The 25,173-nt window shown below is 40.6% G+C and overlaps 1 protein-coding gene across 1 annotated transcript in view; it reads left to right on the plus strand.

Moving 5' to 3' along the window:
- The first annotated feature begins 658 nt into the window (after window positions 1–658).
- The window catches only part of UNC13C (unc-13 homolog C), a 656,715-nt gene continuing 632,200 nt past the window's right edge, over window positions 659–25,173 (plus strand). Inside the window, exon 1 of the mRNA XM_017348010.3 lies at window positions 659–3,650. Coding sequence (XP_017203499.2) covers window positions 662–3,650 — 2,989 coding nt within the window. The 5' untranslated portion in view covers window positions 659–661. The remainder of the gene's footprint in view (window positions 3,651–25,173) is intronic.

The raw sequence follows: 25,173 nt of genomic DNA on the forward strand, positions 1-25,173 counted from the left end.
TGAATACCTGATACAGGAGAAATATACTTAGATTTAGAGCATAACATTTGTCTAAGTAAACACACTTTAGCCAAGGAAATAGAAAATGACATGAAGAATGCAGATGTTTAAATTGTCATCTTACACATTGTTTCTAAATAAAATCATTGCCTTTTATTAATATTTCCGTTGGGTCCATGCTTAAGTGATTTGTAAGAAGTAAATACAATTTAAACTCATTTACTGATTCTGATTCGCTTTTAATTTTTTTGTTTTGAAAGTAATTTTGTGTTGAAGTTCAGATATTCCCCTCTGTAATTTTTCACATATATTTCAAAAACATACGGATATTTCTGAAAAGTCTGGGACATGGGCTAAATCGATCATTGAATTCTAATTTAATCATGTTAACGTTCCTTCCTTTTTAGACACTACATGAAGTTATGTGGCAGAGAGAGCGATTCATGAAACCCCTCTAGGAGAAAGTGCCCCTCCTGAATGGAGCTCTGCTTCTGGTTTTCCCAGGACATTGACACTGTGGCAGAGCCACCGCTGCACTTCCTGCTGTTTTCAGTGACTCGCAGACCATCTGAACAGTGATGCTGGCCTTGGATTTACAGATTCCCATGCTGATACCTTGTCTACTTCTTTGGGGCAGAAAAGCTTGCACTAATTACTCTCCATGGTGGCTAATCTTTTCAAGAGCTTGATTTTACCTTACATCCATAAGCTTTGTAAAGGAATGTTTACAAAGAAATTGGGAAATACAACCAAAAAAAAAGAGAATCCTTCCCAGAAAAAGGATCAAGATTTTCCCACAGCTACACAGACCAAAATTCCCACATTTTCTAATACTTTGAAAAGCACTGTAAAGAAGATTGCAAAGTGTTCATCTGCTCGGAACTTATCCATAGAAGAAGACGAGGCTAGTAAAGAGTTTTCCCTCTCGCCAACCTTCAGTTACAGAGTGGCTATTGCCAATGGTCTACAAAAGAACATTAATGTAACCAGCAGCGACCATGAGGATCTGCTTCCTGAGCTTTCTTCAATCGAGAGTTCCTATTCCGAGTCATTAAATGAACTAAGGAGTAGCACAGAAAACCAGGTACAGTCAGCACACACCATGCCAGTTAGACGCAACAGAAAGAGCTCAAGCAGCCTCGCGCCCTCTGAGGGCAGCTCTGATGGGGAACGCACTCTACATAGCTTAAAACTAGGAGCTTTACGAAAATTGCGGAAATGGAAGAAGAGTCAAGAGTGCGTCTCCTCAGACTCAGAGCTGAGCACCATGAAGAAAACCTGGGGAATCCGAAGCAAGTCTTTGGACAGAACTGCCCGAAACCCAAAGACAAGTGCTCTAGAGCCTGGATTCAGTTCGTCTGGCTGCATTAGCCAGACACATGACGTCATGGAAATGATCTTTAAGGAACTTCAGGGAATAAGTCAGATTGAAACAGAACTTACTGAGCTTCGAGGTCACGTGGATGCCCTCAAACACTCCATTGATGAGATTTCCAGTAGTGTAGAGGTTGTACAAAGTGAAATTGAGCAACTGCGTACAGGGTTTGTCCAGTCCCGGAGGGAAACTAGAGACATCCATGATTATATTAAACACTTAGGCCATATGGGAAGCAAGGCAAGTCTGAGATTCTTAAATGTGCCTGAAGAAAGATTTGAGTATGTTGAAAGTGTGGTGTACCAAATTCTAATAGATAAAATGGGTTTTTCAGATGCACCAAATGCTATTAAAATTGAATTTGCTCAGAGGATAGGGCACCAAAGAGACTGTCCAAATGCAAAACCTAGACCTATACTTGTGTACTTTGAAACACCTCAGCAAAGAGATTTGGTCTTAAAAAAATCATATAAACTCAAAGGAACTGGCATTGGAATCTCAACAGATATTCTGACTCATGACATCAAAGAAAGAAAGGAGAAAGTAATACCATCTTCACAGACATATGAAAGCATGGACATAAAGTTATCTACTCCGGAACCCAAAATCAAGAAGAACAATTGGCAGTCACCTGAGGACAGTGAGGGAGAGTTGGAATCTGACCTTAATAGAAACAGTTACGCTGTGTTTTCCAAGTCTGACTTTCCAATAAAAGGAAGTGTTTCCAAATCAAGTTCAAAATCACACAGTTCTAGATCCAAAAATAAAACTGTTAATAGCAGAAGTTCAAATAAATCAGATTATGATAAAATTTCCTCACAACTGTCAGAATCAGATAACTTAGAAAAACAAACTACAGCCCACTATGCAGATGCAATACCTCTCTGGCATTCGCAGAGTGATTTCTTCACTACTAAACTTAGTCGTTCTGAATCAGATTTTTCCAAGTTGTGTCAGTCTTACTCAGAGGATTTTTCAGAAAATCAGTTTTTCTCTAGAACTAATGGCAGCTCCCTTCTGTCATCATCAGACAGGGAACTTTGGCAAAGGAGACAGGAGGGCACATCCATCTTATACGACAGCCCTCAGGAACTGCACTTGAATGGGAGTGTTCAGGGTGTCCAGGAGCAGAGAGAAAGCAAGAAACCGGAAACTGTGGATAGTGGAATGAGTAATGGCGTGGTATGTGCATCTGCAGACCAGAGTCATTATAGTGATTCTCAGCTCTCTTTACATGAGGATCTTTCTCCATGGAAGGAATGGGATCAAGCAGAGCCAACAGCTGATTTAGGATTGGACTCATCCACCCAAGAAGCTTTTGACTATGACACAAACAGTCTATCTGACCAACAGCTGGACGTTCACAATAAAGACTTGGAAGATTTGAGCAAGTGCCACAGTGACCTTCAAGATGACTCGGAGAGCTATGATTTAACCCAGGATGACAACTCATCTCCATGCCCTGGATTGGATAATGAGCCCCAAGGCCAGTGGGTTGGAAAATATGATTCTTATAAGGAAGCTAATTCTAATGAGCTGTACCGAAATCAAAGTCCATTGTCGATGTTGTATCAAAGTCAAAGTGAACTTCAGAGTGATGATTCAGGAGATGCCCCACCCAAATCTTGGCATAGTCGATTAAGCATTGACCTTTCTGATAAAACTTTCAGCTTCCCCAAATTTGGGTCCACGTTACAGAGGGCTAAGTCAGCTTTGGAGGTAGTATGGAACAAAAGTACCCAGAGTCTCAGTGGTTATGAGGATAGTGGTTCTTCCTTGATGGGGAGGTTTAGGACATTATCCCAGTCAACGGCAAATGAATCAAGTACAACCCTTGACTCTGATGTCTACACAGAACCTTATTACTACAAAGCTGAGGATGAGGAGGACTACAGCGAACCAGTGGCTGATAATGAAACAGATTATGTCGAAGTGATGGAACAAGTCCTTGCTAAGCTAGAAAACAGGACTAGTACAACTGAAACAGATGAACAAATGCAAGAATACGATCACCCTTCATATGAAACACCTTACGAAACTCCACAAGATGAGGGTTATGATGGGCAGGCAGATGATGTGGTTAGTGAAGGAGAATTGGAGCCCTTAAATGAACCATCAGCTGAAGTGGAAATTAAAGAAGACGAAAACCAAAACATCCCCGAACAGCCAGTGGAAATCACAAAGCCAAAGAGAATTCGTCCCTCCTTCAAAGAAGCAGCTCTAAGAGCCTATAGGAAGCAAATGGCTGAGTTGGAAGAGAAGATCCTGGCTGGAGGTACTTCTGTTTAATGCTATATTAAGGGCTCGTTGTCTTTATCATTGAGTGGAACTGTTGGAAAGCATGTTCTGTGTTTACTCAGGGGGTAATGCATTTATTTGCAAGAAGTTTGCATGTTTATTCTCAGAAGGGTTTTATTTTACTCACAAAGCTCTCCCAACAAGTTGGACTTGATGACTAAAAATCAAAATATATTTTAAGTGGGTCATAGTAATATAAGCCCAAATTAACCCTTCATACTGAGGATCAAGATGCCTCTGATAGGTTTGGATACAAAAAAAAAAAAAAAGTTTAAATGAACCAACTCCGTGGTATCAGTTATCAAGGGAAGGATGGGTGAAATCAAGTGTCCCCCAGTTCAGCCCAGGAGTCTGGGGTCTATTTCTTGCATGCATTTGGTTTGCAGGGTTGAGGAAACAGCTATAGTTGATGTTGACACATTTGGAAGGATGGGCTCTCAGACTTCATCACTTTTTCTTCTATTAAATCTTCGTTTTGGGGTTTGCTGGTGGGCAGAGCTGAGTCTAGTGCCAGCCCTGTCCAGTCCAGTGGATCACAAGCTCCCTCACTGATGCAGATAAGGAGAAGAGTGGAGCCGAGACCTCTGGGTCTTTCTAGAAAGAGTCCTTAGGGGGGAAGTCAAAAAGTCACCTCCTTAAAAGTGGAGTAGAAGTGAAATGAGAATATCTTATCTAAAAATTTTGCTGAATTTCCCAGGTAAATAATTTTGGTTCATTCAATTTAGAAAAGTATATAAATGATATAAGTTTGTTGATGTTTTTATTGCTCAATCAAGCTTCATCCACATGCACCCTAATTTCTTGAATTTATTTTATTTACATGTTTATCACTTTGTTTTGAAGATAGTTTATTATAATATACTTTTTAATGAATTAAATGTTAATATTTACTGATAATGGCATTGTCATTTTTAAGTAAAATACTTCTATAGCATTTCATAAAGGTATATATTTATGTAATTGTTACTTCATATTCTAAAATAATGTAACATAGTAATTGATGCTACCAGTACATGATTATGGCTTCTTTGTCTTTATTAGACATTTGTGATTAGACATTCCTTAAAATTGGTCATTTTCTGATTGATATGGGCAGATTATTCAATAGTTGGATATGTTATTGTTAAACTGTTTCAAGCTCTAAGAAAATTAAAATAGTAATTGGGGTTTTCTGCTCTGAAAATGTGCCTATATAAAAACAACACAGCCTAAGTAATTTATATAAAGAACATTGTAAGTCAAGGGTAACGAGTTCATTGAATGATTTTTTTTAATCACTGAATTTTTCAGGGTGGACGTAGTTGCCAACTATATTTAGAATTGTTCTGAAAATATACAATAATCAAACATTATGAATTATAAAAATAATTTATATTGAGATAATTAATATATATCTTACACCAGAGTGGTTTTTGATTGTTAGAAGTCCTTATTACTGAAACTCAATTGACAGTTTCTTGGGTTGCAAGCCAGTATTTTACACATTGTATTTTATTTGCAATTAATTTAGAGAAACTTACTTTAAAGTCAGGTCTAAAGACTAAAAAGTGTCTGTGTATGTGGCAGGGTGAGGGGAGAATGGATGATTTAATAGATACAGATTTTAATTAAGGTCTCTGGTTGCAATGTTAGTATATATAAATAAGGCAAGGCTATATATTGCATAAAGAATGAATGTTCAACATTTTAAAAAGAAACTGATATATGTAATATATATTAAAGCATAAAATCTAGGAGGCATAATATATGAATAGAACATTCAGCTTTACAAAAAGAGATTCTACCATCTGCAACAACATGGGTAGAATTGGATGACATTATCATAAATGAAATAATGCAGATATGGAAAAAAGAATATTGTATGATCTCATTTATATGTGAAATCTTAACCCACAAAAGTCAAATATATATAGGGAATAAAGCAGTGGTTACCAGGAGTCGAGAAGAGGGACCAAATAAAGATGATTACAAAACAGCAGATAAGTAGGATGAACAAATGTAGAAATCTAATGTGTAACCTTGAGACTATAGTTAATAAAAGTATATTCTGTATTTTTCTTATATGACTAACTGGTACCCGCTCTTGCAACACATCTACACAAAGGGTAACACTGAGATGAAGGTTATGTTCATTTGCTTTACTTCAATAATAATTTTATTATCTACATCTATCTCATTACATTGTATATTTTACATATATAGGATGCAGTTCATTTTCTAAAAAAAATGTTTATTTGAAAAGCAGATTTATAGAGAGAAAGAGGGAGAGACCATTTATCTCTTGGTTCTCTCCCCGGATGACTGCTGGGGCTAGGTCAGGCCAAAGGAAAGAGCCAGGAACTCCATGCGGGTCTCCCATGTGGGTGCAGGGACCCAAGCGCTTGGGCCATCACCTACTGCTTTCCCAGGCACATTAGCAGGGAGATGGATCAGAAGTAAAATAGCTGGAACTGGAACTGCTGCTCATAAGGGGTATTGGCATTGCAGGTAGTGGTGTAACAGTGTTGTAACAGTGCTGGCCCCAAGATGCAATTTGTTTAAAAAAATTAAATTTAAGGGGCCAGCACTGTGGTATAGTAGGTTAAGCCTCTGCCTGTGTTGCTGACATCACGTATGGGTGCCAGTTCAAGTCCTGGCTGCTCCAATTATAATAGGTTTCTGATATGGCCCGGGAAAGTGGTAGAAGATGGCCCAAGTGCTTGGGCCCCTGCGCCCACGTTGGAGACTTTGAAGAAGCTCCTAGCTCCTGGCTTCGGATTGGCACAGCTCCAGCCATTGTGGCCATTTGGAGAGTGAACCAGCAGATGACGACCTCTCTCTCTCTCTCTCTCTCTCTCTGTGCCTCTCTTTCTCTGTAATTCTGCCTCTCAAATAAATATATAAACATATAAATAAATCTTTAAGAAAAATTAATTTTTTTGACAGGCAGAGTTAGACAGAGAGAGAGAGAGAGACAAAGAGAAAGGTCTTCCTTCCGTTGGTTCATCCCCCTAAATGGTAGCTATGGCTGACGCACTGTGCCGATCCGAAGCCAGGAGCCAGATGTTTCCTCCTGGTCTCCCATGCGGGTGCAGGGCCCAAGGACCTGAGCCATCCTCCACTGCCTTCCCGGGCCACAGCAGAGAGCTGGACTGGAAGAGGAGTAACCGGGACAGAATCCGGCGCCCCAACCGGGACTAAAACCCTGGGGTACTGGCGCCACAGGTGGAGGATTAACCTAGTGAGCCGCAACACTGGCCAGAAAAATGAAATTTAAAAAGTTAAAATTCCAAAATTGCAAGCTTCTCTAAAATAGATTGTTGCTTGTAATGATCCTTAGACAGCTTATAAACCAGGCATCCGGTGGCACTTCTCCTTGGAAACATAAACACACTTGATTATTTACATACCACCAACTTGAGAATTCTACAATGGAAAAAACGGAGTTGTGTTGTACACTTGACCTGTTAGGCCTGGCCACAGAGCACTCTGACCACTCCATTTTCTTGAAACTTGGTTTCTTGTTCTGAAAGCCAACTTTGCATGAAATCTGTTGGTGCCCCCTTCCCTAGTGGAAATCAACACACATCTTTAAGCATTTCTCTAGTTGCTGAAAGACAACAGATTGACTGCCCAGGAGGCTGTGGTTGCTGGGATTTTAAAGGCCATCTCTGCTCGCCTTGGCAGGAATCAGGCAGCCTTCCCTATCCTGTGTCTCAATATGCCTCAGAAGGAAGGGCATCCAAAGAAGGACATTTTCCAGGCCTCTGCCCTGCACAGAGCATCCCAACGAGGTGCCAATTGTCATGATGGGTTTATGCCCATGGCCATCTGCTTCCCGGGTGTTGGGCGGATGCCAACCCATTTTTCTCTCCATGGCTACCCTGTCGTCATGTAGTGGCAGTGCCTGTCTTTTCTTTATCTCGAACCTGGCCAGATTGTACCACAGAGCTCTCGCTGTAAAACTACGGGATTGTTTTTCTCCAGATAAACCTTTGTGAATTTGTAAGCTCAGACATTTGAATTATTTTCTTCAACACTTGCCTTCAGGGTCTGGAAGACAAGACTGCCCACAATGTTTATGTATGTGGATATTTGGTGATGGTGTTTCTGAGAGCCTTTATCTTGAACACCATTCCAGGAGGGAAAGAGATCTTGGGAGTATGTTGCTGCAAATTTGTCCGTGAGGTCAAATTCTGCCATTGTTATTGGTCCCTGCTGGGTGGTACTTTTTCTGTAGCTGGCCTTAAGTCCAAAGCATTATGGGAAGACTCTGATATCCCATCTCCAGCCCTGCATCATGCATCATCTGCAACTGTTGCCTCCTGTACATTCCCACATACCTCCCTGCTCTGGTGTTGGCTTCCTCCTTATGTTTGGGTACACTTCTCATTTTCTCTTCTAAACTGTGAACCAGTGGTTCTGTCTTTCTCATGCTTTCATTTGTACTGCCCCTAGACCAGTGATTAATTCAGAGATAGCATTGAGTGAATATGTACTGTAAGAGTCTGAATCAAAGAGGGACAGGGTGTTTAATAGAATGTACAAGCTTAAAAATTGTATTCAAACTGTGACCTTTAATTCCTAGGACTAGGACTTTATCTCTGGAGAGAACAGAAAAGTGGTAGAGACTCAACATTACTATTGGGCACTTTTCAGGCAGTTATCTGTGTTCTCTCCTTCACGTCTTATAACACTGCTATGAAAATGAAATGTTGAGGCCAGCATTGTGGCCTAGTGGGTTAAGCCTCCACCTTTGATGCTGGTGTCTCATATGAGCACCAGTTCGAGTTCCTGCCGCTCCACTTGCAATCCAGCTCCTTGCTAATGGCCTGGGAAAAACAACAGAGGATGGCCCAAGTGTTTGGGCCCTTGCACCCATGGAGGAGAACCAGAGGAAGCTCTGGGTCTCCTGGCTTTGGTCAGGGTTGTTGAAGCCATTTGGTGAATGAACCAGCGGAAAGAAGATATTCTCTCTCTCTCTCTCTCCTCTCTCTCTCTGCCTCTTTCCTCTCTATATATAACTCTGCCTTTCAAATAAATAAAAAAATATTAAAAAAGAAATGTGATTCTATTATATCCCATTTCTACAGGTAAGGACACTGAAATACTGGAAACTTCCATAAATTACTGAATGTAACATGTCTACTAAGTGGTGCATCCAGAATGAAATGTATGGTTGGTTTGAGTATTTGGAGAAGCAATGTGTTTACTTATGTTAAGGTGGTTTTATTCATCTTTGACTTAGAAAATATTATTGTTGGAGAACAGAATCAGCCATTAGTTTTATATCAATTAAAGGGTTTTCATGAGAAACCAATACTAATGTGAAAGGAACTAAGTTTTCTGACACACTGAGGTTTTCATGTGAAATGTTTCTCAGTTTTTCACTTGGAGTTCTTGATCCATTGTATAAATCACAATTTGGAGAGACAGATAAATGCTACCCTACAGTAGCTGTGTCAAGGATAGTATTTGTGGAGTCTGAGTACACTCATCTGAAATCAGAACTGAAGTCAGTTTCAAATAACTTTCCTAGCTGGCAGAGCAAGAATCTTACTCTGAAAGATACTGTGACATTGTCAGTTAACAAAATTACTGATTTTTAAAATAGCGGTGTGCAGCTTGTGTTCTAAATTGTTATAAAATTTTGTGAGAATATTGTGATTCCTGAATAGGATGTGAAATCCAATGTATAAAAATGTATTGGAGTTGACACTTCACAGGTTTAGACCACTGGTTCCCAATGTGGTTGCTTGTTAGAATCATCTGGGAGCTTTAGTAGTAGCAGTTGTTGTTCATGTAGTACTCTTCTTAAAAAAAAATAATTCAAAAGTCTGAGTTACAAAGAATGAGATGGACACACACACACACACACACACACACAATCTTCCATCTGCTGGTTCATACCATAGATGGCTGCAATGGCCAGGGTTGTGTCAGGCCAAAGTCAGGAGCCAGGAGCTTCATCTGGGTGTCCCATATGGGTGGCAGGGGCCCAAGGACTTTTGCTATCTTGAGCTGCTTATCCCAGGCCATTGGCAGGGAGCTGGGTTGGAAGTGGAGCAACCAGGACATGAACTGACACCATATGGGATGCCAGTGTCACAACCTGTGGATTTACCCATGACGCTACAGAGTCCTCCAACATCCACCCCTATGTGGTGCTCTTCATAAATGACTCGTTATTAGATTCCTGCCCTATACATTGTGATTTGGTGGTCCTGTAATGAGGCCAGAAATATATTTTCAGGGTTGTGTGAGTTAGTGATACAATATGTCTTCTTGTCTTGGTATATATATACACACACAATTAAAAAATAATAAATCTTTAAAGAGAATGAAAAGAGACAGAACTGTTTCTATATAAATCTACATATACCTCTTTTCTTTAAAATAAGGCATTATGCTGTCATTGATTTGTATTATCCTGTACCTTGATTTTTTTTCTTGTAATCTATATTTGAAAGATCTTTTCATGCTGTTATCTACTGGATTCTTTTTTAATGACACACAGGGTTTTATTATCTAGTTATTACAAAACGTTTTCAATCATTCCCCTATGATTGGACATTTATGTTTCTTACTCATGGCACTGCAACCCCATCATGGGTCATTGGACAAATGAAACAGCCTGGATAGGGGATAAATTCCTGGATGTGGAGCTATGGGTTCAAGAGATTGACTGCAGTTTAGGAGATTTTGGAACTCATGAATCTTTCATAAATTTCAGTACTTCATTCTCAAATCACATGTTGTGGCTGTACATTTATATTTATGTTTTCTCTGCCCATGGACCAGATTGAAAAGTCAATGAGTAATTCTCTCTGTGGCTTTTAATGCCAGAGCATGGCTTGGTACCTGGCATATACTCAAAAAGTATTTCTTAAAGTTACTTTCTGGCCTTCTCTCTAAGTTGCTGGAACCTTGCTGGTCCAAACTTGTCAAGAAGTTCTTTTCAAACTTTAGAATGCATTTGAGGGTTTCAGACCATAAGTAGAATCTGTGTTTATAACGTGCTAGCTTTGCTCTGATGCAGGGGATCATCAGCAAATTTACACTGTTAATCATTCCGTAGCAAATATACCTACCCACACAGCATTCTTTAATTTCTTCTTTTTATATTGGGAGGGATAGAATCAATCTAAGGAAACAGGTTAATGATTTGTTAAAAGCAAATAATAATATAACAGCCCTCTAAAGTGATGAATGATTGCGTTTTATGAAAAGGCTTTGGTAATATCTATACATTAATATATTGAGGGGCCGGTGCTGTGGCATAGTGGGTTATGCCTCTGCCTGCAGTGCTGACATCCCATATGGGCACTGGCTCAAGTCCTGGCTGTTCCACTTTTGATCCAAATCTCTGCTAATGTGCTTGGGAACGTGGCGGATGATAGTCCAAGTCCTTGGGCCTTGTACCCACATGGGAGACTTTAAAGAAGCTCCTGGCTCCTGGCTTCAGATCGGTGCAGCTCTGGCTGTTGTGGTCATTTGAGGAGTGAACCAGTAGATGGAAGACCTCTCTCTCTCTCTCTCTCTCTCTCTCCCTCTCTCTCTCTCTTTATCTCTGCCTCTCTGTAATTCTGCCTTTCAAATAAATTAATTAATTAAAAAATAAAAACTCAGAGAAGCAATACATTTGTTCCTTAAAAGGCATGTATAAATTGAAAATTTAAGAAATCACCTATTTGGCCGGCGCCACGGCTCACTAGGCTAATCCTCCGCCTAGCGGCGCCGGCACACCGGGTTCTAGTCCCGGTCGGGGCGCCGGATTCTGTCCCGGTTGCCCCTCTTCCAGGCCAGCTCTCTGCTGTGGCCAGGGAGTGCAGTGGAGGATGGCCCAGGTGCTTGGGCCCTGCACCCCATGGGAGACCAGGAAAAGCACCTGGCTCCTGGCTCCTGCCATCGGATCAGCGCAGTGCGCCGGCTGCAGCGCGCCGGCTGCGGCGGCCATTGGAGGGTGAACCAACGGCAAAGGAAGACCTTTCTCTCTGTCTCTCTCTCTCACTGTCCACTCTGCCTGTCAAAAAAAAAAATCACCTATTTGAAAAATTTTAGATTTTGCTGTAGAAGTCAATATATTACATCATCTACAAATATTTCTGCATCATATTATATTTTATCTATTTTTGTTAGTTTGAAGCTATTTTATCATTTTTCATAAATATTCCTTCAAAATAGGCATAGCAGTACTGTCAGTAGAAAGCAATACATTTAGCCAGTGCCACGGCTCACTAGGCTAATCCTCCACCTTGCGGCGCCGGCACTCCGGGTTCTAGTCCCGGTCGGGGCACCGGATTCTGTCCCAGTTGCCCCTCTTCCAGGACAGCTCTCTGCTGTGGCCCGGGAGTGCAGTGGAGGATGGCCCAAGTGCTTGGGCCCCACACCCCATGGGAGACGAGGAGAAGCACCTGGCTCCTGGCTTCCGTTCAGCGCGGTGCGCCAGCCACAGCGTGCCAGCTGCGGCAGCCATTGGAGGGTGAACCAATGGCAAAGGAAGACCTTTCTCTCTGTCTCTCTCTCTCACTGTCCACTCTGCCTGTCAAAAAAAAAAAAAAAAAGCAATACATTTGCAAAATATTTCATTAAATTATACTGCCTAGCAACAACCTTTGTCCTGGTATTGTTTAGTTCTTTTTTTTCCTGAGAGAAACCTTTTATTTAATGAATACAAATTTCAGAAGAAAACTTTAAGAATATAGTTATTCTTCCCACCACTCCTGCCCTCCTACTCACACTCCCACCCCTCCTCCTCCTCACTCTCCATTCCCAGTCCCATTCTCCATTAAAATTTATTTTCAATTAACTGTGTACAAAGAAGACCAATTCTATACTAAGTAAAGATTTCAAGTATTTGCACACACACACACACATACATGAAAAAAACCCTAAGAACAAGTTTTACAGTTAACTCTTATAATACAACTCATTGAGGACAGAGGTCCTGCACGGTAAGTTAGTTTACAGTGACTCCTGTTGTTAATTTAACAATTAATACTCATATATGTGATGTCTGTGACCACACAAGGCTCTTAACATGAGCTGCCAAGGCTATGGAAGCCTTTTGAGTCCATAAACTCTGTCAGTATTTAGACAAGGCCATAAGCAAAGTGAAAGTTCTCTCCTCACTTCAGAGAAAAGTACATCCTTCTTTGATGGCCCCTTCTTTCTGATGGGGTCTCACTCATAGAGTTCCTTTATGTAGAACATTTTTTGCCACAGTGTCTTATATTTCCATGCATGAAATGCTCTCATGGGCTTTTCAGCCAGACCAAAATGCTTTAAGGGCTGATTCTGAGGTCAGAGCACTACTTAAAGTGGTTGGCATTCTATGAGTCTGCTGTGTGGACTGCTTACCATGTTGGAACATTCTCTCCTTTTTAATTCTATCTATTATTATTACCAGACACTAGATCCTATTTATATGATCACTTTAACACTTAATCCTGTCTATATGTTCACTTTCACACTTAATATTTTCACTTCAAGACTTCAGATATCATTTTGATCACCCAGCTTAATGGGATTTGGGGTACCATGGCAAGTTTTTAGAATGTACCCTTAGAAGTATGTCTGTAGGAATGTATGCAGAGATATACAGCTTTACAGTTACAAACTTTCTTCTCCTTCTGTTATTCCCACTGTTATTTTTTTACTGAGACATATTTTCAATTTACTTTAGACATATAAGATTCACTCTATGTTAAGTAAAGAGTTCAAAAATATTATGAAGAAAAAAACCCCATTCCTTGAAAGTCAAGATAAGGGTTATTCAAGCCATCCCTTCTTGAAATGTCGATCTCACTTCTACAGATTTCATTTTAGGTGCTCTATTAGTTCTCACAGATCAAGGAGAACATATGTTATTTGTACCTGGCTTATTCCATTAAGTATGATGTTTTCCAGATTCATCCATTTTGTTGCAAATGACTGCATTTTTTACCATGTTGTAGTATGCCATAGAATACATATCCCAGCCGGCGCCGCGGCTCACTAGGCTAATCCTCTGCCTAGCGGTGCCGGCACACCGGGTTCTAGTCCCGGTCGGGGCGCCGGATTCTGTCCCGGTTGCTCCTCTTCCAGGCCAGCTCTCTGCTGTGGCCCGGGAGTGCAGTGGAGGATGGCCCAGGTGCTTGGGCCCTGCACCCCATGGGAGACCAGGAAAAGCACCTGGCTCCTGGCTCCTGCCATCGGATCAGCGCGGTGCGCCGGCTGCAGCGCGCCGGCTGCGGCGGCCATTGGAGGGTGAACCAACGGCAAAGGAAGACCTTTCTCTCTGTCTCTCTCTCTCACTGTCCACTCTGCCTGTCAAAAAAAAAAATCACCTATTTGAAAAATTTTAGATTTTGCTGTAGAAGTCAATATATTACATCATCTACAAATATTTCTGCATCATATTATATTTTATCTATTTTTGTTAGTTTGAAGCTATTTTATCATTTTTCATAAATATTCCTTCAAAATAGGCATAGCAGTACTGTCAGTAGAAAGCAATACATTTAGCCAGTGCCACGGCTCACTAGGCTAATCCTCCACCTTGCGGCGCCGGCACTCCGGGTTCTAGTCCCGGTCGGGGCACCGGATTCTGTCCCAGTTGCCCCTCTTCCAGGACAGCTCTCTGCTGTGGCCCGGGAGTGCAGTGGAGGATGGCCCAAGTGCTTGGGCCCCACACCCCATGGGAGACGAGGAGAAGCACCTGGCTCCTGGCTTCCGTTCAGCGCGGTGCGCCAGCCACAGCGTGCCAGCTGCGGCAGCCATTGGAGGGTGAACCAATGGCAAAGGAAGACCTTTCTCTCTGTCTCTCTCTCTCACTGTCCACTCTGCCTGTCAAAAAAAAAAAAAAAAAGCAATACATTTGCAAAATATTTCATTAAATTATACTGCCTAGCAACAACCTTTGTCCTGGTATTGTTTAGTTCTTTTTTTTCCTGAGAGAAACCTTTTATTTAATGAATACAAATTTCAGAAGAAAACTTTAAGAATATAGTTATTCTTCCCACCACTCCTGCCCTCCTACTCACACTCCCACCCCTCCTCCTCCTCACTCTCCATTCCCAGTCCCATTCTCCATTAAAATTTATTTTCAATTAACTGTGTACAAAGAAGACCAATTCTATACTAAGTAAAGATTTCAAGTATTTGCACACACACACACACATACATGAAAAAAACCCTAAGAACAAGTTTTACAGTTAACTCTTATAATACAACTCATTGAGGACAGAGGTCCTGCACGGTAAGTTAGTTTACAGTGACTCCTGTTGTTAATTTAACAATTAATACTCATATATGTGATGTCTGTGACCACACAAGGCTCTTAACATGAGCTGCCAAGGCTATGGAAGCCTTTTGAGTCCATAAACTCTGTCAGTATTTAGACAAGGCCATAAGCAAAGTGAAAGTTCTCTCCTCACTTCAGAGAAAAGTACATCCTTCTTTGATGGTCCCTTCTTTCTGATGGGGTCTCACTCATAGAGTTCCTTTATGTAGAACATTTTTTGCCACAGTGTCTTATATTTCCATGCATGAAATGCTCTCATGGGCTTTTCAGCCAGACCAAAATGCTTTAAGGGCTGATTCTGAGGTCAGAGCACTACTTAAAGTGGTTGGCATTCTATGAGTCTGCTGTGTGGACTGCTTACCATGTTGGAACATTCTCTCCTTTTTAATTCTATCTATTATTATTACCAGACACTAGATCCTATTTATATGATCACTTTAACACTTAATCCTGTCTATATGTTCACTTTCACACTTAATATTTTCACTTCAAGACTTCAGATATCATTTTGATCACCCAGCTTAATGGGATTTGGGGTACCATGGCAAGTTTTTAGAATGTACCCTTAGAAGTATGTCTGTAGGAATGTATGCAGAGATATACAGCTTTACAGTTACAAACTTTCTTCTCCTTCTGTTATTCCCACTGTTATTTTTTTACTGAGACATATTTTCAATTTACTTTAGACATATAAGATTCACTCTATGTTAAGTAAAGAGTTCAAAAATATTATGAAGAAAAAAACCCCATTCCTTGAAAGTCAAGATAAGGGTTATTCAAGCCATCCCTTCTTGAAATGTCGATCTCACTTCTACAGATTTCATTTTAGGTGCTCTATTAGTTCTCACAGATCAAGGAGAACATATGTTATTTGTACCTGGCTTATTCCATTAAGTATGATGTTTTCCAGATTCATCCATTTTGTTGCAAATGACTGCATTTTTTACCATGTTGTAGTATGCCATAGAATACATATCCCAGCCGGCGCCGCGGCTCACTAGGCTAATCCTCTGCCTAGCGGTGCCGGCACACCGGGTTCTAGTCCCGGTCGGGGCGCCGGATTCTGTCCCGGTTGCTCCTCTTCCAGGCCAGCTCTCTGCTGTGGCCCGGGAGTGCAGTGGAGGATGGCCCAGGTGCTTGGGCCCTGCACCCCATGGGAGACCAGGAAAAGCACCTGGCTCCTGGCTCCTGCCATCGGATCAGCGCGGTGCGCTGGCCGCAGCGCGCAGGCCGCAGCGGCCATTGGAGGGTGAACCAACGGCAAAGGAAGACCTTTCTCTCTGTCTCTCTCTCTCACTGTCCACTCTGCCTGTCAAAAAAAAAAAAAAAAAAAAGAATACATATCCCATAATTTCTTTATCCAGTCTTCCATTGATGAGCATTTAAGTTGATTCCATGCCTTAGCTATTGTGAATTGAGCTGCAATAAACATGGGGTGCATATAACTATTAACTGATTTCATTTCCCTTGGGTGAATTACCAGGAGTGGGATGGCTGGGTCGTATGGTATCTACATTCAGATTTCTGAGGTATCTTCATACTATCTTCCATAGTGGCTTTACCATTTTACATTCCTACCTACAGTGGATTAGGGTACCTTTTCCCACACATCCTCACCAGAATTTGTTGTTTGTTGAGTTCTGTATGAAAGCCATTCTAACTGGAGTGAGGTGAAACCTCATTGTGTTTTTGATTTGCATTTCCCCAATAGCTAGTTATCCTGAACATTTTTTCATGTATCTGCTGGTCATTTGGATTTCCTCTTTTGAAAATGTCTGTTTAAGTCCTTTGCCCATCTGTTACCTGGGTTGTTTGTTTTGTTGTTGTGGAGTTTCTTGATCTCTTTGTATATTCTTGTTATTAATCCTTTATCAATTGCATAGTTTGCAAATAATTTCTTCTATTCTGTTGGTTGCCTCTTCACTTTGCTGAGTCTTCTTTTGCAGTACAGAAACTTCTCAATTTGATGTAATCCCATTTGTTAATTTTGGCTTTGATTGGCTGTGCCTCTGGGGTCTTTTCCAAGAACCCTACCTGTGCCAGTGTCTTGCAGGGTTCCCCCAATGTTCTTTAATATTTTGATGGTGTGGGTCATAGATTAGGATCTTTAATCCATGTTGAGTTGATTTTTGTGTAAGGTGTAAGGCAGGGGCCTTGCTTCATACTTCTGAATGTGGAAATTCAGTTTTCTCAGCACCATTTGTTATAGAGACTGTCTTTGCTCCAGGGATTGGTTTTAGCTCCTTGGTCAAAGATTAGTTGGTTTTAGACGCTTGGATTGATTTCTGGTGTTTGTATTTTGTTCTATTGGTCTATACTTCTGTTTTTGAACAGGCTGTTTTGATTATAACTGCATTGTAGTATGTCTTTAAATCTTGTATTGTGATACCTCCTGCTTTGTTTTAGTTGTACAAAATTGCTTTAGCTATTCGGGGTCTCTTGTGTTTCCATATGAATATAGCATCATTGTTTTCTAGAACTGAGAAGAATGTCCTTGGTATTTTGATTGGTATCTCATTGAATCTATAATTGCTTTTGGAAGAATGGACATTTTGATGAGATTGATTTTTTTCAATCCTTGAACATGGAAGATTTTTCCATTTTTTGTATATTCTTCTATTTCTGTCTTTAATATTTTGTAATTCTCATTGTAGAGATCTTTGACATCCTCAGTTAAACTTATTCCAAGGTATTTGGGTTTTTTTTTTTTGTATCTATTGTGAATGATATTGATCTTAGAAGTTCATTCTCAGCCTCAGCATTGTCTGTATATACAAGGCTGTTGCTTTTTGTGTATTGCTTTTATATCATGCTACTTTACCAAACTCTTCTATGAGTTCCAGTAGTCTCTTTGTGGAGTCTTTTGGATCCCCTTTGTATATGTTATCTGCAAATGGGCTAGTTTGACTTCCTCCTCATCAATTTATACCCCTTTGATTTCTTTTTCTTGCCTAATGGCTCTGGCTAAAACTTTCAGGACTATATTGAATACTAATGGCAAGAGCAGGCATCCTTGTCTGGTTCTGGATCTCAGTGGGATTGCTTCCAACTTTTCCCATTCAATAGGAATCTGGCCATGGATTTGTCATAAATTGCCTTGATTGTATGGAGGAATGTTCTTTCTTTGCTCAATTTGCTTAGAGTTTTCATCATGAAAGGGTGTTGTATTTTATCAAATGCTTTCTCTATCGAGGTAATCATATTGGTTTTTTTCATCAGTTTGTTAATATTATGTATCACATTGATTGATTTGTGAATGTGGAGCCAATCCTGCATACCAGGGGTAAATCTCAGTTCATCTGGCTAGATGATCTTTCTGATTTGTTGTTGGATTTGATTGGCTAGAATTCTATTGAGGATTTTTGCGTTTATGTTCATCAGAGAAGTTGATCTGTAGTTCTCTTTATGTGTTGCATCATTTTCAGTCTTAGGAATTAAGGTGATGCTGGCTTCATAGAAAGAATTTGGGAGGATTTCTGCCCCTTCAATTGTTTTGAATAATTTGAGAAGAATTGGAGTTAGTCCTTCTTTAAATGTCTGGTAGAATTCAGCCATGAAGCCATCCGGTCTTACTGGGAGGACCTTTTTTTTTTTTTCTTTCTAAAGATTTCTTTTTATTTTTTATGTTCTACGTCTCATTGCAGTGTTCTGAGGTGAGAATTTATTTATTCTTTTGTTATCAAGATTGAACTTTTTTTATTTGAAAGAGTTACACATAGAAAAGGAGAAGCAGAGATAAAGCGAGGTCTTCCATCTGTGGTTCACTCCCCAGTTGGCCACATTGTCCAGAGCTGTGCCAATCCAAAGCCAGGAGCCAGGAGCTAATTCTGGGTCTCCCATGCCAATGCAGGGGCCCAAGGATTTGGACCATCTTCTACCGCTTTCCTCGGCCATAGCAGGGAGTTGGATCAGAAGTGGAACAGCTGGGACTTGAACTGGCATCCATATGGGATGCTGGCACTGCAGGCAGTGGCTTTACCCACTACACCACAATGCTGGTCCCATGGGAGGGTCTTTATTACTGATTCAACTTATGTGTTGGTTATGGGTCTGTTTAGGTTTTCATTATCATCATGGCTCAATTTAGGTAGCTTGAATGTGTCCAGGAATCTGTCCATTTCTTCTAGGTTTCCCAGTTTGTTGGCATACAGCTCTTTGTAGTAACTTCTGCTGATTATTTTTGTGGTGTCTGTTGTTATGTTCCTTTTTTCATCTTTGATTTTATTGATTTGGGTCTTCTTTCTTCTTTTTCTGTCACTTTGTCCAATGTTGTATTAATTCTGTTTATTTTTTCAAAAAACCAGCTCTTTGTTTTGCTGATATTTTGTACTGTTTTTTGGTTTCAATTTTGTTGATTTCTTCTCTAATTTTAATTATTTTTTCCTACTTATTTTTGGTTTGGTTTGATGTTGTTTTTCTAGATCCTTGAGATACATTTATAGCTCATTTATTTGATGCCTTTCCAGTTTCTTGATGCAGGCACCTTTTGTTAGAAACTTTCCTCTTAACATTGCTTTTTCTGTATCCCATAATTTTTGATACATTGTGTTAATCTGCATTTGTTTCCAGAATTTTTTTTGTTTTCTCTTTTGATTTCTTCTATGACCCACTATTCATCCAGGAGCATGTTGTTAGCCTCCATGTGTTTGCATATGTTCTAGAGATTCCTGAGTTGCTGATTTTCAATTTATTCCATTTTGGTCCAAGAAGATGCATGTTATGATTTTGATTTTTTTGAATTTGTGGAGACTTGGTTTATGTCCTAGTATGTATCAATCTTAGAGAAAGTTCCATTCATTGGGGAGATGACTATATATTCTGCAACTGTAGGATGAAAAGTTCTGTAGATATCTGCTAGATCCATTTGGTTTATAGTGTCAATAACTATTGTTTTCTTGTTGATTTTATTTCTGGTTGATCTGTCTAGTGCTGAAAGTGGGGTATTGATGTCCCCCATTACTATTTTATTTGAGTCTATAACTCCCTTTAGATCCCATACCGTTTCTTTTAAATAGCCAGGTACCCTGTAATTAGGTGCATAAAGGCTTTTTATTCCTATTTTTTTTACCTTGGATTTCCATTGTACTTTTACTGGGAGAGTTTCTTCTTTTACATTCTTTCTTAGTGATGACCAGAAAGATGTCTATCCTTTTTTCCCCTTCCTCTAGTTTGGCTGGTACACTCTCCCCAATGTGTTTCTATATGCCGCATATAAACATCTTTTGCAGGGCTGGATGTGTGGTGACAAATTATTTCAATTTCTGTAATGGAAGGTCTTTATTTCACCCTCATTCATAAATGAGAGCTTTGCAGGGTATAATATTCTGGGTTGGCAGTAACTTTTTTTCTTAAGACTTGGACTATATCTTGCATTTCACTTCTAGCCTGTAGGGTTTCTGATGGGAAGCCCACTGTGAGTCTAATTGGAGATCTTCTGAACATAATCTGGCGCTTCTCTTGTGCACATTTTAGAATATTTATATTTTACTGTGGTGAGTGTGATTACAATGTTTCATGGTGAAAATCTTTTCTGGTCATGTCTGTCAGGGGTCCTATGTGCTTCCTGTTCTTGGATGTACCTTTCTTTCTCCAAATTAGGGAACTTTTTGTTACTATTTCACTAAAAATGCCTTCTAATCCTTTCTGTCTTTCCACACCTTGGGAACTCCTAGAACCTGTATGTTGGGTCATTTGATAGTATCCTATAGATTCTAAATAATGTTTTAGATTTCTTATTTCCTCTTCTTGTTGTTGATCTGATTGTATAATTTCCTGTGCTTTGTCTTCTAAGTCAGATATTCTTTCTTCTGCTTCACCGATTCTGTTGTTAATGCTCTCCACTTCATTTTTCATCTGTTCTGTTGAATTCTTCATTTCACTTTGATTTCTCTTTAAGATCTCAATTTTGTGGGAAAAATTATCTTTCATGAAATGTACAGATTTCAATCTTTCATGCATTTGCTTCTGATTACTTCTATCTAATCTTATAATCATTTTTTTGAATTCCATTTCTGGCATTTCTTCAGTCTCATCAGCTTCCCAATCTAGTACTTAAGTGCTGTCTCCTTTTGGAGGCTTCATGTTGTCTTCCTTATTCTTGTTTCTTGAATTGGTGCATTTGTTGTTTGGCATTTGTGCATATACTCATTGGTTTCTTCTTTGTTTTTTTTTTTTTCTTTTTTCTTCGTTGTGGTGGCTTTTATTTTTGTAATGCCTCCATAGTTTAATGGAGTGTCTGCTTTCAGTGAATATCTAGAGGTGTGTAGTAGTTGTAGCCAGGGAGCTCTGTTTAGTTATCCAGGGTGAAAGGCTTGTCTAAGGTGACACACCCAGGTTTGGCATGGTAAATCTCTCTCTTTTTTAATCAGAAGGAAAATTTATTCTGCTCAGCTGAGCTCCTTCAAAGGAGACTAGTGACTAAGTGCTAAACCCAGTGGGTATACTATTTGTCTGCTCTGTCTTAAGGACCATACAAAAGATCTGTTCAGTCCTCAGTGTAAGTTCAGATTCCCCAGCAATGTCTTTCCCATCCAAGTACTAACCAGGTCCAACCCTCCTTAGCTTCTGAGATCAGATGAGATCAGGCGCGTTCAGGGTGGTATGGCCGTAGACAATGTCTCTCACCAGATAACCAGGAAGCCCTGAGTGTGTGGAGTCTCCCACTGTGACTGCCCAAAGTCCCAGCCACACTGTGAGTCCTCCCACACACCCTCAGTTTTTTTCACAGTCTTGGCACAGAAGCCTCACACAGTCACATGCTCCTGGCCCCCTGTTAGTTCTCCCCACCAGAGTCAGTGGTCTCCACTTGGATGGTTGCTGGGCATAGCCACAAGCTAGATCAGCTGTTACATATGTCCAAAGTGGTACTCGCTCTATCAGCTTGTTACAGGACACTGTTGTAAAGTGACTGGGGAGAGAAAGATGTCTGTCCTTTTTTCCCCCTCCTCTAGTTTGGCTGGTACACTCTCCCCAATGTGGCTCGAAGCCAGGTTCCCTCTGGGCTCTTCCAACAGCTTTATCTCCAGTGGCTTGGGATGCTGCAGTCTGGTTTCACCTCACTCTCCAGTGCTGGTGCAGAAGCTCTAGGCTACTGGGGTCTTGAGTTGTGGGTGTCCATGGCCTCCACATAGGTGCACTGTGTCCCTCTAAGTTGTGTAGAGTTTCCTCTGCTGTTTTCTCCCTAACACTTCCACATTTTTTTAAAACTATCTTCTCCTAGACTAGAGCAGTAAGTTCCCTCCGTACTCCATCATCTTGGAAGCCTCCTAATCTTAATTTTAATACTGTATAATTGCCAATCAAATATTTATCTTTTTAAACATTTTTAATTGGAAAACAATAATTAGGTATATTTACAGGTACTATGGGATGTTTTATATATACATTGTAGAAAGATTCACTCATACTAAGTAATCTATTTCTACCTCACTGATTTATCAGTTTTTCTGTTGAGAATGTTGAAAATCTGTTGAATTCCTTTAAATGTTTTTAAATACACACTATATTTTTATTAACTGTGGTCACCATGCACTGCAATAGATAACTAAACCTTATTACTCCACTCTAACTGAAAATTATTACTCTTTAATCTACATCTTCTCCCTGCATTCCTCCTTTACCTCTAGTAATTATTTTCCAAATTGTTTTTATAAAATTGACTGTTTCAACTTTACATGTAAGTGATATTATGGAGTACTGTGTTTCTTTTTATTTTTAAGACATTATTTTTTTTTATTTTTATTTTTATTTATTTATTTATTTTTGACAGGCAGAGTGGACAGTGAGAGAGAGAGACAGAGAGAAAGGTCTTCCTTTGCCATTGGTTCACCCTCCAATGGCCGCCGCGGCCAGCGCGCTGCGGCCGGCGCACCACGCTGATCCGACGGCAGGAGCCAGGAGCCAGGTGCTTTTCCTGGTCTCCCATGGGGTGCAGGGCCCAAGCACCTGGGCCATCTTCCACTGCACTCCCTGGCCACAGCAGAGAGCTGGCCTGGAAGAGGGGCAACCGGGACAGAATCCGGCGCCCCAACCAGGACTAGAACCCGGTGTGCCGGCGCCGCTAGGCGGAGGATTAGCCTAGTGAGCCGCGGCGCCGGCCTATTTTTAAGACATATATTTATTTGAAAGGCAGAGTTAGAGTGAAAGAGGGAGGCAGAGAAAGAGAGCTCTTCCATCCACCAGTTCACTCCCCAAATGAACACAATGGCTGGAGCTGGGGTGATGTGAAGCCAGGAGCTTCAGCTGGATCTCCCACACAAGTGCAGGGGCCCAAGGACTCAAGACATCTTTGCTGCTGTCCAAGGTGCACCAGCAGGGTGCTAGATCAGAAGTGGAGCAGCTGGGACTTGATTGGCGCCCATATGGGATGCCGGCATAGCAGACAGTGGCTTTACCCACTATACCACAGTGCCAGCCCCAAGTATTTGTGTGTCTGTGCTGGACTATTTTCACTCAGCATAGGGTCCTCCACTTCCATCCGTGTTGTTGCAAATGATAAAATTTCCTTCCTGTTTTAAAGCTATTTAGAATTCCATGGTGTACGTATTGCCTCATTTTCCTTATCCATTCACCTGTTGGACATTTAAATAGATTGTTTCTTGGTTGTTGTACCTAAAGCTGAAATGAACAAAGGAGTACAGATAATTCCAGTACACCAGGTTCAGTTCTGTTGGATATATAGTATGTAGTAGAATTGTTGAATAGTAATTTGTTTTTAGTTTTTTGAGGAACTTCCATCTTATTTTTTTTTTGAAAGATTTATTTATTTATTTGAAAATCAGAGTTACACACACAGAGAAGGCGAGGCAGAGGAAGAGATAAGTCCTCCATCTGCTGGTTCACTCCCCAGTTGGCCACAATGGCTGGAGCTGTGCTGATCCGAAGCCAGGAGCCAGAAGCCTCTTCCAGGTCCCCCACATGGGTAGAAGGGCCCAAGGACTTGGACCGTCTTCCACTGCTTTCCCAGCGCATAGCGGAGAGCTGGATCAGAAGTGGAGCAGCTGGGACTCAAACCGGCACCCATATTGAGGGGGCGGGTTATGGGCACCACAGGGGGTGGTTTTACCTGCTATGCCACAGTGCCAGCCCCCATTCTGTTTTACAAAATATTTGTACTAATTAAATTCCCGGTAACAGTATATAAGGATTCTCTTTTTCCCCACATCTTCATCTGTATTTATCATTCATATTTTTTAATAGCTATTATTTTAAATTAATTAGTTAAGGGGGAGTGGTGGGAAGGGGGAAGGAGGGAAGGAGATGAGAGAGAGAGAGCGAGCTACCTCTTATCTTCTATCTACTGGTTCATTCCCTACATGCCCACAACAGCTGGAGCTTGGCCAAACTGATGCATGGAAGTCAATCCAGGTCTCCCCTGTTGGTGGCGGGAATCCAAGAACCTGAGCCATCATCTGCTGCCTCCCACAGTACACATTAGCAGGAAGCAGGAAGGAAGTGGAGTCAGACTCAATGCTAAATACCCCAGCATGGGATATGAGCATTCCAAGCAGTGTCTCTGCTTGGAAGTGTTATGCAGGATACAGACATCACAAACAGCAACTTAACCTTGAGCCACACACTTAAACTGGTAACAACCATCTTAACTGGCTTGAGGTAATATCCCAGTGTGGTTTTAATTTACATTTCCCTGATGATTAGTGATGTTCAGCATTTTTTTTTTGTATATCTACCGGCTATATGTATCACTTCTTTTGAGAAGTGTATGTTTAAGTCTTAGCTCATTTTAAAATCAGATTTTGTGTTTTATTGATATTGAGTTGAGTTCTTTACATGTTTCTGATATTATCCCTTATCAGCTGTGTGGTTTGAAAATGTGTTCAACAAGTTTGTGTGTTACCTATCCATTATGTTGATTATTTCCTTGGCCATGCAGAAGCTCTTTAGTTTGGCTTGGTCCCATTTGTCTGCTTCTGCTTTTGTTGCCTGTGATTTTGGAGTTTTGAGAATGTGAAGTAGCCAAGGGTCCCTAGAGGCAGCAGAGAACTATCCGAGTCCATACTATATTGCTGTGTATACTGAATGGGGTAATTCTAGGAGACTGTACCCAAAAACACATGTGCTTGTAAATCAGGTGAGAGGGGAAGCAGATAATGTTCACATCTGAGGAGATTAGTCCTAAATAGAAGCCAAGATTTTAAAATATGCTCCTTTGGCCTGATTTTGGACTTAAAAAAAATGGGAAATCAACACATGTTGAGTTTCATCTGATTCAGTTCTA

The sequence above is a fragment of the Oryctolagus cuniculus genome, chromosome 12, assembly GCF_964237555.1.
Source record: "Oryctolagus cuniculus chromosome 12, mOryCun1.1, whole genome shotgun sequence".
Taxonomy (NCBI): Eukaryota; Metazoa; Chordata; class Mammalia; order Lagomorpha; family Leporidae; genus Oryctolagus; species Oryctolagus cuniculus.